The sequence below is a fragment of the Etheostoma cragini genome, chromosome 12 (genome assembly GCF_013103735.1).
Source record: "Etheostoma cragini isolate CJK2018 chromosome 12, CSU_Ecrag_1.0, whole genome shotgun sequence".
NCBI classification, from domain to species: Eukaryota; Metazoa; Chordata; class Actinopteri; order Perciformes; family Percidae; genus Etheostoma; species Etheostoma cragini.
In genome coordinates this window covers 2,912,980-2,926,614 of record NC_048418.1, presented here as the reverse complement: position 1 = coordinate 2,926,614, position 13,635 = coordinate 2,912,980, and the positions used below count along the sequence as shown (strand labels likewise).

The window sequence follows — 13,635 nt, the reverse complement described above, 5'->3', positions numbered from 1 at the left end:
TGGAAAAAGGCTGCAATGAAACAAAGAGTGAAAAATTTAAAGGGGTCTGAATACTTTCCGTACCCACTGTACATAATTGCAAAAATGTTCTCAGATGTTTTCTCACTTAGTTTTTTAAAATGATATCAGATTAGTGAACAGAATGTGTCTTTGGATCATTGGATGAATGGTTGTCTATAATGGAGCGAAACGGAAAATTTGTAATTGACCCCAAACTTTTGACTGTTAGTATATGTATATAAGGAAATACAAAAATATATACATCTATAAGTCCAACCAAAAATGGAGCAGCTAATCAGTTGATGCACAATTGGGACTCATTCCTTTTTTCCACCTTTTACAGACAAAAGCAGAAAAGATGAGGTGCTCTATCACCCCAGGCTCACGTACGTGGAGCCAGAGGAAGGCGACGAGAGTGAAGGCGAGTCGTACGACCAGCACTCCCATTCCGACGGAAGCTACAGCCCCCGGCGATCCCGGCTGTCCAGCGGCGGCTCGTCTGGCGAGGAGTCCAGCCCGCGGCGCCGACCGGGACCCAAAAAGCTGAACTCTATCTATCCGAACTCTCCCCGCAAACCCGAGCGCCGCAGCGAGCGCATGTTCGACGACTCGGACGACGACTCCTCCACGGAGAAGGAGGGCACCAACCTCAACTGGACGCCGGCCGAAGTGGTCACGCCGACCGCCCCTGTCCCGACCGGCACAGCAAGGCGCCGAACTGGGCCACCCGGCAACAAAGACCCCGCGTCGTCCACCGGCAGTGGGCTGATTAACCTGTGTGCCACCGTGCCTCCCGTGCCGGGGAGCGTGGGTGCCATGCCTGCAGAGGCTCGCTCTGCTGCTGCAGCCATCAGTCACGCCACGCAGCAAGGTCAGGAAAGATCATACGCCTTTGTCTCCAAGGCTGCACAGTTCCACCTAGATCCATTCCAGGGTTCCCCCTAGTATATTGCAAGGCCCGTGGCCCACCGGGCCTAAGTTGCCCCTCCCCAGGCCTAAGTCTGTGGGAATTACTAATGTGGTTTAAGACGTGTTTTTGAATCACAGTGGGGTGGCTCGGTTGGAAACTTAGACGTAGTGATATATTTTTTAATATCCAGTTTGCTTTTAGTTCTGACTAAATTTAGGGCCCTGTGGAATCTGTCTTATGGTTTTCAAATTCTCAGCTTTGCGACTCCGTCCATCATTCGGTTATCAAAAAAACTATTGGGCTCTACATTAATGCTGCAATCAGTCTGGGACTGGCCCCAGCCGGGCCCTGGTCGATGACAAGACGCTTGCTTTGTTCACGGCTGCAAGGGACAGGCATGTTAGAGTACCCGAGTCGGTTACTCGGAAAAACAATTGGGACACTGCCAGTAAAGTGATCCCAACTGGTCCTGGCTAATCGTGGCTAACGTTACCATAGGACCACGCAAGTGGCCACGGCCGCAACGTGTAGCCTGTTCAGCGGCCATAGCCAACATCGGGGAGTTATTAGAAGCCAAGAGGGCCATGAGTTTACAGGGAACATGCTATTTTATGGTCGGGTAGAATTTACTCTTGATCATATTTTTCCAAAAGATATGTACTGGAAGTACAGGGACGTGACTTTGGCCACTTCCGGAAGAGGCTCAGCATCGATGATGCTAACGCTGGCATCGTCGCTAACGGTGCCTACAGTGTTTCAAAAAAAGGCATCGTCGTCGTCTTGTAATTTTAGAACCGGAAGGTATCGGTATTATTGTTTCTCATGACATCCCTAACTCCATCTGAACCACTCATGTTTTGAAATAAGAGGTTGGAATGGTATGAGACTTTCACGGTACGATAACCATCTCAGAATACATCCCGGTTTCACTGACATGGTCAAAGACCTGCAATGTCTTGATGCGCACATTTCAGAAAATTTCAAGTCTTTCTCACTCTCTCGTTACGGTGGGCAACCATTTGTGATAGTATTGTATTTTGATTTTTACTCGTTGATTCCCACCCCCCCTGGTTTCTATCCCAGTTTCTTGTTAATTAAGCTTTTACATGTTTCTGATTTGTAGGTGTACCGGTTCCAGAGGGCATCCCTGGCTGGAGCCCGGCTGCTAGAACCCTCCGCAACATCACCAACAACTCTGACATGCAGCCAGCCAGTCGACCTGCCAACGTAGCACATGTAAGCAAATCCCAACGGTTCTCCACTAGACTAGAACAGCAAGTTTTCCCTACCTCATGTCACTGAGCCAGGTTCTAATGTGAGGAAGCACAGGATCACATTTAATGACTAATATTTTATATATACTTTATAGGTTGACAGCTGCAGACTTGTGTTTGTCGCACTCCCACGATTTCCCTTGCATTGTTGTGCATTGTGTTGTCCGAAACCAATTAGCGGTTAAACGGTAAATCGTTAACATCACTACAACAAACGAGGTGTTACAAGGTGTTGGCAAGAGTCCCACGATTAACATCTCGGAGATCGGATTTATGAATATGGCCTAGCAATGACACCAAGACGGCAACACTTATTTAATGCGTATCAGCGGTGTCACTTCACCATTTCTTGTCCTCCTCGGTTGCAGATCCTCCAGAACCTGACAGCCAATCAGACAAAGCCTTTGGAGCAGCAGACCAACCACAGCCACGCTCAGAACCCCAACAGCACCAACCCTCTCCTGTTCAACCAGTCCAAGCTGACGGGCCAGACGCTCACGGCGGAGCAGCAGCAACAGTTGCTCCTGCAACAGCAACAACAGTCTCACCAGGCGGCCCAGCAACAACACCAACAGCTGCCGCAACAGCAGCAGCATCCCATGATGCACCTCCAACAGCAGCAACAGCATCAGATGTTGCAGCTACATCACCAACAACAACAACAACAACAACAACAGTCCCAGGTCCAACAGCAACCGGGGTTTCCACAGTTGCCCCAACAACAGCAACAGTTTCTGCAACAACAACAACAGCAGCAGCAAATGCACCAACAGCAGATGTTCTCGCAGCAGCAGCAGCAGCAGCAGCAGCAACAGCAGCAGCAGCATCATGCGTTCCCTCAGCAACAGCAGCCGCCCCAGCAGCTCCGGCCCCAGCAGCTACTGCGGCCCGGTCTCCAGCAGCTGCAGCAGCAGCAGGCCCTCCAGCAGCAACTGCAGCAGTTCCAGCAGCAGCAGCGCATGCAGATGTTACAGCAACAGCAGAACCAACAGCAGTTACACCAACAGCATCTCCAGCAACAGCAACAGCATTTCCTGCAACAGCAGCAACACATGCAGCAGCTGCAGAATCAACAGCTGCAGAATCAGCAGACCCAGCAGGCTCTACAGCATCAGAACCAGCAGGCCCTGCAGCCGACGCAGACACTACAGCCTCCACTCCAGCAGACTCCGCACATCTCCCAGCTGTTTGGACACGAGCCGGCACAAGAAAGTGAGTACAGTCAAGCAGGATTCATGCTTCTTTGTTAAATTTCTGCCGTGGCTACGTGCTGTTGGTACGTAGAGGCACGGACCCGACACCGTAGCCTCACGTGCACCTCCTGAAAAATGTTATTGCACATCGAGCCAACGCAAGTCGTTAGCCGTGGCATGGTAAGGGTGCATTTTCTCCGACTCGTTACCTTGTTCTCCTTCTCCATAACCAACATGAAATCAAGGAGAGGGTGAACTTCTCCTGCTACAGATTCCCCTCTGCAGTTCAGAGGAGGGGAGACACTTTGTTGTGACTCTAGAGTCTGCACTTGCTCTGATGCTAATCGCCGTTACTGTCTCACTTGCTCTACCACACACCACACACTCCCCACACACACACATACACACACACACACACACACACACACACACACACACACACACACTCACATTGTCGCGGCCCAAAACGCCTGATGTTGTGGCATTTTAGGTAAAAAATTAAACTTGTGATGTTTTTTTGTATGTATGTTGCAATGACATATGAGGGAGACAGAGAAAGTTGAGAAAAAAGATGTTTTTTTGCAATATTACGAATTCCCCTATGAACCACATAAATTGTCATTCATTTTATTGTTAAACCTCTGAGGGTAAACGTTAACACAGATTTTTATTCTTATCGTATAATCTCTACTGAGATTTTAAGGAATACATAGTCATGGAAATTTGCCAAAATGTCTCGGAAAAGTCTTGGAAAAGTGTTGAAATGCGTATTAACCCTGTTCTTTTCTAACCCTCAGTCCCAGCGGATGGCTTCCTGCTGGGCTGTGTGTTTGCTGTCGCTGATTACCCGGAACAGATGGCTGACAAACAACTCCTGGCCACATGGAAGAGGGTGAGACAGTTACTCAGTCCGCACAAGAAAAGCAAGAAGATTACCGGAATACTCGTAATAGCTTATGTTTTGAGTAGTAGATAGGACGTAGATATTCAACATGTTTTATGAAAAAAGAGCTGCAAAGATTGTAAAAAAAGAGGTACAGTATGTTGTGAATTGGATTAAGTTCACTTAACCCCTCCTCCAGGTTATCCAGGCGTGTGGAGGTGCTGTCGACCCCACCTTGACCAGCCGCTGCACACACCTGCTGTGTGAGAGTCAAGTTAGCAACATGTATCTACAGGTAAGGATGTGTGCTATCAGAACATACACTCTGTGAAGTACTCTAGCACTATAAGAGCATGCAGTGTGAGGTGGTTGACACAAGCCCACAGAAGTCAGAATCAGAAAGGGATGAATTGCCAAGTTTGACATACAAGGAATTTGCCTGTCACAATGAACCTAGTAAGAGAAAAGAAAAAGAAATTCTGCAAAAGTCAGAAATCTTTTTCAGAATTTAAAATGAAAAGAGTTGTTCAGTGTATAAAACAAAGAGAATGTAACGTATGAAATCTGACCGAGGGATGGGCAATTGTTAACAGAACGATGGATATGTGTGAGGTGCTAAACTAATAACTTTGCAAAGCTGCATTGCAGTAGTTAGGTCTGGAGACTTCAGGTGAGGGCTGGGATAAGACCAAGTCAGTGTCCCAGCCCGGGCCTTGTTGATGAGTCCCACTCCAGTCAGGGACAAGCTGTTCTTGGAGATTGGAGATTTTGGTCCTGGTTGACCGCAGCACCTGCCAGAGGGAAGGGGGTTCAAACAGTTTGTGTCCAAGGGTAGGAGGGAACAGCCACAATCAGAAACCTGTCGGTGATATTCAGCGGGTGCAAAAAAAGGAAAAGGCACAGCCTTGTGACGAGGGAACCTGTCCCTCAGACATTTTATAAGAGATGAGGATAATATAGAAGATGAAGAGGTCCCAAAGTTAACATGCTGACAAGAGAAGGGAATGATTGGTCAACCAAGAGCCTGGGTCCGTCCGAGGTTTTTTTTCCTCGCCACTCGCACCAAATGCATGCTCGTGGGAAGTCGTTTGGTCTTTGTAAATTATAGAGTGTGGTCTAGACCTACTCTATCTATAAAGTGTCCTGAGATAAATCCTGTGGTGATTTGACACTATAAGTAAAATAGAATGTAATTGACTGAGTGTCTGAATGTCAAGCCATCTTGGCCTTGGTTAAGTTGAGTTTGACCAAGTTTGATTCAACTTGCCAAACACATGGCCTCTTTGTCACCGCTGTCTGAAGTTTGTGGTGTCTTCTCTGCCAGGCGCTCCGAGAGGGGAAGCGCTGTGTAACAGCCCACTGGCTCAACACTGTACTCAAGAGGAAGAGGATGGTTCCTCCTCATCGGACGTTACATCTGCCCTTCGCCTTCCCTCCAGGAGCCAAACCCTGCTCCCAGCACGTAGGTCCAACTCCCTGAACCGATATCTGCTTCTATCATGTTGTGTTTGTTACCAGCCTGATATCTGGTGGTGTACGGGGGGTAAAGTACCAGCATCTTAACGTCCGCCTGTTATCTCTGTCCGTCTAACTTATTTGCTGTCTTTTTGCCAACAGATTATATCGGTGACGGGGTTTGTGGATGCTGACAGGGACGACCTGAAGCTGATGGCCTACCTGGCTGGTTCTAGATACACCGGGTATCTGTGTCGGAGCAACACCGTCCTCATCTGTAAAGAGTAAGATTTTGGTGTTACACATGATAGATACCTGGGTCTTACTAATGTCATTAAATGTGCTGCTCCATGCTAGGCATGAGCCAGTTTTAAGGTATACCGTGGTTTGGAGAAGTCCAAATTTCCGTCATACAGTATGAGCGGTTTTTGAGTCTTCAAGGACAGAAAATGCAGCTTAGGAATCCCTCACCCATCCAGTGTGCAGTGTGTTTAAAAAACATTGTGTTAAGTGGAGAAAAAAAAATAGTTTTCATTTGCTACAGCTGTATTTGCAGTATAGTGAAACTGCAATATTTTTGCTGAAGGTTATCATACGGTCAAACCGGCACATGCCTGCTCCATGCAGTGCTGTGTTAAACAGTTGTGTTCAGTGAGGCCCTCTGTCGAATCCTTGATAAAGTGATAAAGGATGAGTTGTGTATCAAATATATAATTTGCCCCATCAGGTCATAGTGTTTTCTGCCACCCTGCCGCACTGGCCTCCGCTGCCAGGTACAGTGTTGGTAGTGACATGGTTGTCCTGCTGATCTCTCTTCAGACCCAGTGGGCTTAAATACGAGAAGGCCAAGGAGTGGAAGATCCCGTGTGTGAACGCCCAGTGGCTGTGTGATATACTGCTGGGCAACTTTGAAGCACTGAGACAGATTCAGCACAGCCGATACTCCATCTACACACACCCTGAACCACTGGTGCCTAACCCTCAGCTGGTCCAGAACCTGCTGGGTATGTACAGTTGAACATTTGCATTTTAAAAGGAATGGGAGATGACACTGATTGGTTTATTGCATGTTACGCATGCAACTGTATGGCAACTGTAATTGCCAAATGTAAGCTGAAAGCAATCTGGCTTCTGTTTTTTTCTCTAGCTGCTTGGAGAACACCGATCAAAGTATCTTCCGAAGCTTTGGCGGTAAGTTTGTTGAAGGCGCTGCTTCATGTCTCCTGTTGGGTGCAACAATAAAAAAACAAACTTGTTTTGGTTTAGTTTAGCAACCAGCTCTCAGAGACCAGTTCCCTTTGAGTGCTTCATTCAGCATTTATTCATATTCATTCATATATTCAGTGCAAGTCTATTTGTATGGATGCTTTTTATTTTTGTACAGTTTACACTAGTTTCCTTTTTGTAACAGAATTTATTTATATATATATAAATGACCCAATAAAAATGTGCGATCAATTGCCAGTTAACTATGACATTAATCTGATTAATCGTGATTCAGTTATTTAATCGTTTGACAGCACCAGTTTAAGGAAATGCCGATAAACCCGAGCACGCTTTTCTCCCATCCCGGAATGCTGTGTGGACTAGGCAGACCCCCCTTCGCAGCGCTGTGGAGGGGGGTCTGGCAATGGAAGAGACCAAACAGGCAGCATAGGATGGATTACTTGTGCTGTGTTGGCTCATCTGATTGTGTCTCTGTTATGATTGTGCGGTGTATAGAGTCTCCAGCTGCTCCAGAAGCAGAAGATAACCGACTCCACCAACCAGCCGGCAAACAAGAAGGCCAGGTCAGTACATCAGCTCTGGGTTCAGGACGTCTGTCCCTGGGAATGGTGGACCAAACATCAACTGTCCAGATTGTGTTCTGTGATATTTTGGGTAAAAGTACAATTTTATGTGTGTAGACTCGAGGAGATCCAGTCCCCCAATAAGAAGCTTCCTCCAGAGTCCACTCCCCGAGTCATGTTCACAGGCTTTGAGCCTGCACAAGTCCAGCAGTACACAAAGGTAAAGTCAGCCCGGGCACTCACTCAGACCACCAAGCAGACAGGATGCTGATGTTACCCTCACTTAGGTCGCCACCTTTTTAACATTTAACATTTCTTTATATTGCACCTTTCATGCAAGCATGCAGCCCAAAGTGCTTCCTAGAACAAAATCACAAATTTAAAACACAGATGTAAGGATTCTGATTAAAACCATCGGAATAAAATGAACACCAGGGTTACAAAATTATAAAATAAAAATAACAATTAACACTTAACACACTGCAATAGCAACAGTCCAAATAAAAAGCCAGATTAAAAAGGCAAGTCTTAAATTAACTTTTAAAAATACAGAGGGCTTGTCATTCTAATTTCCTAAGGCAGTGAGTTTCACAGTTTTGGGGCGTACGAATCAGAATGCACCTTCCCAGGGACTTTAATGGCACACTTAAAGGCTCTGACCTAACGGCCGACCTTCTGCAGAAAAGGCAGTCAGTCAGTCTGAGTTGGTCCGAAAAGTCCTTCGGGACACACCGAAGCGACGCCAACTTTAGGCCGATAATTAGGTTGATGTGTCAGCGCCTTTAGGCACATTTAAAGGAAAAGCAGTGGCCATCAAGCATCATGTCACTAGCTTAGTGTTTCTACACATAAGTAAACATAATGTGTTTCTTCCTAGCATTAGCTTCTCCGTTGTCCCCTGCTGCTGAATGTTCTCCGTGTTTTAAAGCTTTCCGTCCTCATCTCCCCCCCTGCAGAGGTTACATGCTTTAGGTGGCGAAGTAGCCGACAGCGGTCCGAAAGTCACTCACCTGCTGGCTAGTAAAGTGACTCGCACCGTCAAGTTCCTCACCGCCATGTCCGTGGTCAAACACATCGTCAGCCCAGAGTGGCTGGACGAGAGCTGGAGGAGCCAGAAGTTTGTGGGTAGGTGGGTGTGGGTGTGTGCATGGGAGTGGTGAGGCAGGGTCTGACGTCACCTTCATAGTTGGTAGCCTAGGATACACACACAGGTCGGTAGTAAGAGGGCTGCAAGTACTTGGGATGGCCAAAAAGAGGGTTAAACAGCTTGCAAAGTACTGCGCCATATCTGTGTTTATTGGCAGCCGACACATATGGCGGAGATTTTGCTACTTATACCCTGAATAACTGATTATTGTGCTTATTAGATAATATTGTGAAGACCTGCTGCATGCCACAGGTCCATGGGTTTGCGGATGTATTGTAGTGCATCTGTAATAGTTGTGTCCATGCACCATTTTTCTTCATGTAGACATAAATTAATGGTTAAAGTGGAGTGTGTGTGTGTGTGTGTGTGTTTTGCAGATGAGCAGAGCTACACCCTGAGGGATGCAGAGGCGGAGGTGTTGTTTGGCTTCAGTTTGGAGGAGTCACTAAAGCGAGCCCACAGTGCACCGCTCTTCAAGGTTAGACAACGAGCTTCACACTAGGTCGGGGACGATTCGTCGTCGTCTCCCATTACGAAAAAACGTTGACACAAATAATTTGCATCAGGTCTAAAAACAACATGGCTGCCTCCAGCAGCAGCCCGGGTATGGATTCCTCGCAACAACACGTTGAGAAAAGGGCTCGCACACAGTCGTCTAGTGTGGGAGTATTTTACTCTTCATGCCAACAACAATTGGATTTATTTGATACACCTAAGTTCATATGTTGCTAAAATTGCACTTTTTTCACTGTAAGATTAAAGGGAGAAGAGCTTATTCATTATTCTACTGACTACTGTTAAAAAAAGAAAATCCCGGCTACTCTTTTTGCACTTGGGCTGTTTACTGTAGTTTTTTTAAATGTTTGTATTCCTCCTGAGAGTGACTTTATTTTGTTGTTGGAGTGATTGCCTCCATCTGGCTTCAGGTTGCACTACACATTCATGTGACTTGAACAGTGCAGGGTTAAACAATTTTAATAAATAGAGATTTGAACCTTGTTGAAATTAGTTTTGTGCAAATTGTTAATAATGGGAAAATAACGGCTAATTGAAAAATGAATGGTTAGATTAGTCGACTAATTGAAAAAATAATCGCTAGGTTCATCGTTTAAAAAGTAATCATTTGGGACAGCCCTGAACCAGTCGGACCTTTAATCACAGAAATGATTGGATATTCTCGCTGGTTACCACCTTCCACAGGGGCGCACATCTGGGAACCTGGATTGGTTCTGATTCATTTTGTGTCTGTCTGTCTGTGTGTCTGTCTGTCTCTCTCATGCAATGGGTGATGCAGGGAAAGTACTTCTACGTCACCCCGGGGATCTGCCCCAGCCTCAGCACCATGAAGCCCATCCTGGAGAGTGCCGGAGGAAAGCTGCTGGCCAAGCAGCCCTCGTACAGAAAGATCATGGAGCACAAACAGAACAAGGTGCTCCAGATACTCGCAGTTCTTTAATGCCCCTGTCCACTGTCGTGTGTCCCTATGTCCTGAAAAACAAGATTCCTCTTGGAAATGGGTTCAAAATGCAGCATAATTAGGTCAGTAGGGATGACAGTTAAAAGGGTTTACACGCCCCTAAAGTACCTTTTCTTTTTTTCTTTTTTTTTTCTTCTTCCAATTCCTCATAGCCGAGGGATGGCGGGTCATGTAAAGGAATAATGATACAGATATATTTTTATAAATCAGGTTTCAAAATAAAACAAACTCAGTAACAGGCACTTGTGCTAATAAAGATAGAAAAAGAACCCAGCGGACAATAAAATACCTCTGATTATTTAGCAATAATCAATAATTATTTATCTTTCTTTACTTCTTAACTAAGTTCTAACGATGTTGCTCTTTTGTTGCAGAACCTTCCGGAGATCATCTTAATTTCCTGTGACAATGACCTCCACCTCTGTAGAGAATACTTCATGAAAAACATTGGTAAGAACACACACACACACACACACACACCCTCCTGTTTAAGTGCTGAGTGTTGTACACTTTTAGAAAGCCCTTGTATAGGAGAGTTGATAGTAGAAATAGTTTCTGACGTCTGATGTCTCTGTTGTCCAGATGTCCACAACGCGGAGTTCATCCTGACAGGAGTTCTCACCCAGAAACTCGACTATGACTCATATCCTTTACAGCAATGACCGTTCCGGACCAAATGCTTCTTACAGGACAGTATCTGCAGCTACAGCTGTATAGCTTCACCTACGGATTACAGTCAGTGGCCAACAGCCATCATGTAGCCACTGACCCAACATGCATGTCTATTTTTTACTCCAAACTAAACTCGTTAACCACTTAACGCATATTTCTTTTACCACCACTACTTTTTTGTACCTGTAATTTAGTAAATCAGAAAGCGATGCAGCAGTGACGTTGTGCCTCCATGCTTTGTCGATGGCTGTATACGGCTCTGTGCGTTGCTATGGTTGCTGTAAACAAACCAACCAGCCGACAGTTTGCAAAACTTAGTAAAAAATCCTGTTTTGCGCGGCTACATGTAAACGGGAATATTAGTGGAATATTCAGTCATTAGCCATGTGAACAGCGTAGTTGGAAGATCGTCTTTGTCTGAATAAAAGGCAGAAAATGGAATATTCCATGCATGTAAACGTAGTCAGTAGGGGTCGACCGGTCCTGCTGTTTAAAAGCCGATACCAATTATTAGCAGTTAATGAAACTGATAACCGATATCTGGAACCGGTATGCATTTATAGTGAAAATGAAAATCTAGAAGTCAAACTAAATTTTGTTGAAATGCTTTAAGCAATTATTTAATAAATTAGAAACTTTCCCCATAATCCCCAGTAACAGAGAGTCAGAGAGGGCTGTGGGCGGGACAGTGAGTCCGACTCAGTGGAGAGTGAAACCGGAGAGGGACAGACAGAGCAGCAGCCGAGCCAAACTAGAACACTTTGTAACTCATTAACTTTATCGGTGATCAGCACAGACCGTTAATATTAACGGACAGAGCATCCGGTAAACCTTCATTCTATCTGAATTCCAGCAGGGGGCGACACGTGGGTGTTTTAGGGCGTGGCTATGATGTCATGGCCAGTGAAAGTGTGTGACGTAACATAGAGTGGATGCAGCTCCTGCCTCCCCGTCCCCTCTCGTCTACTATCGTCACACCCGCCACCGCGATGACCGCGTCCATTACGGACAACTCAACGACTCGTAGCAGACCTCCGCCCACCACCGGGGGACGTCACACACGCTCTGTCCAATCATTTTACAGTCAATGGTTGTCAGGCAAATGAATTGCAGATACACATCATCTGCAAACTGCCAGAAACCGAACCAATAATCAGTCTCTCTCTAGTTGTCATGGTGAGTTTCCTTGACAGCCACACGTATAAGTTCACTTGATGGCGAAGCAGCGAGGACGCGAGGAGGAGGGGCAGCAGATCAGGAAGCCCCCTGCGTCGGGTCCAGCACCACTGACGTTTTCTAAGATTTTAATTTCTGTGCATAGAATCATTTTGTAGCTTTTTGTTACCTGTTTGAGAATAAATAAATAAATGGATGTTATTTTTCTGAAATGAATGTTTAAATTATGGAGGATTTTAACCTTTTACCTGTTCAAATAAATAGTGTGAATGCTTCAGCTGGTACACGCTGCTTTTTCAAATAAAAACTGTACATTATGTTTGTGAAAAAATGGCTTTTGGCTTTTGTTGCTATGCTATCGTGTTGTCTTAATGTCTCCATAATGTTTAATTTTTAATCGCAACGTTTTAACATCGCGATATCAGGGTTCCTGCACAGTCTTTAAAAGTCTAAAATTTCAACATCCAAAAATGGAAAGATGTTTTTTGGTGGGCATTTTTCCCTTTATGTGACAGTGGATAGACAGGGAAGGTGGAGAAAGCTGGGGGATGACACTCAGCAAAGGGCCGCAGGTCGGACTCGAACCCGGCCCGCTGCAGAGGACTCTTCCTACATGGGGGAGCTAGAGATTACCCCCAAAAGTCTTACATTCTCTGAAGTATTGTGTTTTTTCCCAAGCCCATGCTACGCTGCATCAAATGCTCTTTCTTTTTTTATTCAGTGGTGTTGTAGTTCATTCTTTCCCTAGTCCAGATAGAATTTAGAACTACAAATGAGACCAACATGCTACTTGCATTGCTGCCAATCACCGTTCATGTTATTGGCGCGAGTCTCTTTCAGATTGTACCACAGGCAGAAAAGCGATTTTATTCTTCAGTTATGGGGGGAGCAAGTTTAACGATACGTGGCTTGAAAAATAACAAAAACAGAATCTAGGACTTAGTTGTTGTGATAAAGCTCTAAAATTTCCTTCAATATGGTCCTAAAATGTCTTAAATTTGACTTGGTGAAACCTTCAGAAAGCATGAATATGGACTAGTAAATATCCATGGTGCAGGAGGTACTGTGTAAGTATTCTGAATGAAGTATTACGCTGCAGAGACGTCCCGGTCAAATCATGTCCTACAGTAAAGACTAAAGACAAACTATGTCTGGTACAGAGCCTCGTATAAATCACACTATTAACATTTTAAATTAATTTTTTTTCAATGACAATAAGAGTAATGATACAAACATGGTTCTTCCCTCCAATATTGTGAATCATATCACAATCGCAGTTTACTTTCCTTTAAATATCGTGCAGCCCTAGTTTCTAGGCATTGTTGGTGTCTTCAGCCTGTTGCAAATAATTCCTCAAAAAGATTTGGGAATTAATATCTGAGATTTATTCACATGTCAAACAATCAACTCCCCGAGTGGATGCTTTAGAGGAAAGGATCCCGTCTCAGACCAAAGGCTCCGTCTCGTCGTGTTCTCACTTTAGAGTTTTAAAAGCTTCTTGAAGGTGTTCCTCCCAGGTGTCAGCGGCTAATTCCTGATAGATTTGATTTAATTAACTGGTAATGAGGGTCTGGGGTAGTTACTGGTGAAGTTCTAATTGCTGGCTGTCAGACAGATTGCCGGGGGTCATGTGTGGCTGGGGGATGGGAGGGGGGGGG

The 13,635-nt window shown here is 45.3% G+C and overlaps 1 protein-coding gene across 2 annotated transcripts in view; it reads left to right on the top strand.

The window, feature by feature from the left end:
* paxip1 (PAX interacting (with transcription-activation domain) protein 1) overlaps nt 1-12,308 on the top strand; it is a 16,593-nt gene extending 4,285 nt beyond the window's left edge. Inside the window, exons 7-23 of one of the 2 annotated variants that reach the window (XM_034888506.1) lie at nt 344-871; nt 2,034-2,146; nt 2,553-3,396; nt 4,175-4,269; nt 4,460-4,555; nt 5,585-5,722; nt 5,878-5,999; nt 6,535-6,719; nt 6,863-6,906; nt 7,438-7,505; nt 7,623-7,725; nt 8,462-8,630; nt 9,030-9,130; nt 9,947-10,081; nt 10,504-10,579; nt 10,712-10,772; nt 12,001-12,308. In XM_034888506.1, coding sequence (XP_034744397.1) covers nt 344-871; nt 2,034-2,146; nt 2,553-3,396; nt 4,175-4,269; nt 4,460-4,555; nt 5,585-5,722; nt 5,878-5,999; nt 6,535-6,719; nt 6,863-6,906; nt 7,438-7,505; nt 7,623-7,725; nt 8,462-8,630; nt 9,030-9,130; nt 9,947-10,081; nt 10,504-10,579; nt 10,712-10,772; nt 12,001-12,016 — 2,894 coding nt within the window. In that variant the 3' untranslated portion in view covers nt 12,017-12,308. Of the gene's footprint in view, nt 1-343; nt 872-2,033; nt 2,147-2,552; nt 3,397-4,174; nt 4,270-4,459; nt 4,556-5,584; nt 5,723-5,877; nt 6,000-6,534; nt 6,720-6,862; nt 6,907-7,437; nt 7,506-7,622; nt 7,726-8,461; nt 8,631-9,029; nt 9,131-9,946; nt 10,082-10,503; nt 10,580-10,711; nt 11,282-12,000 lie in introns of those variants that run through there. The other variant, XM_034888505.1, reaches the window with a different exon arrangement.
* Nucleotides 12,309-13,635: the final 1,327 nt, after the last annotated feature.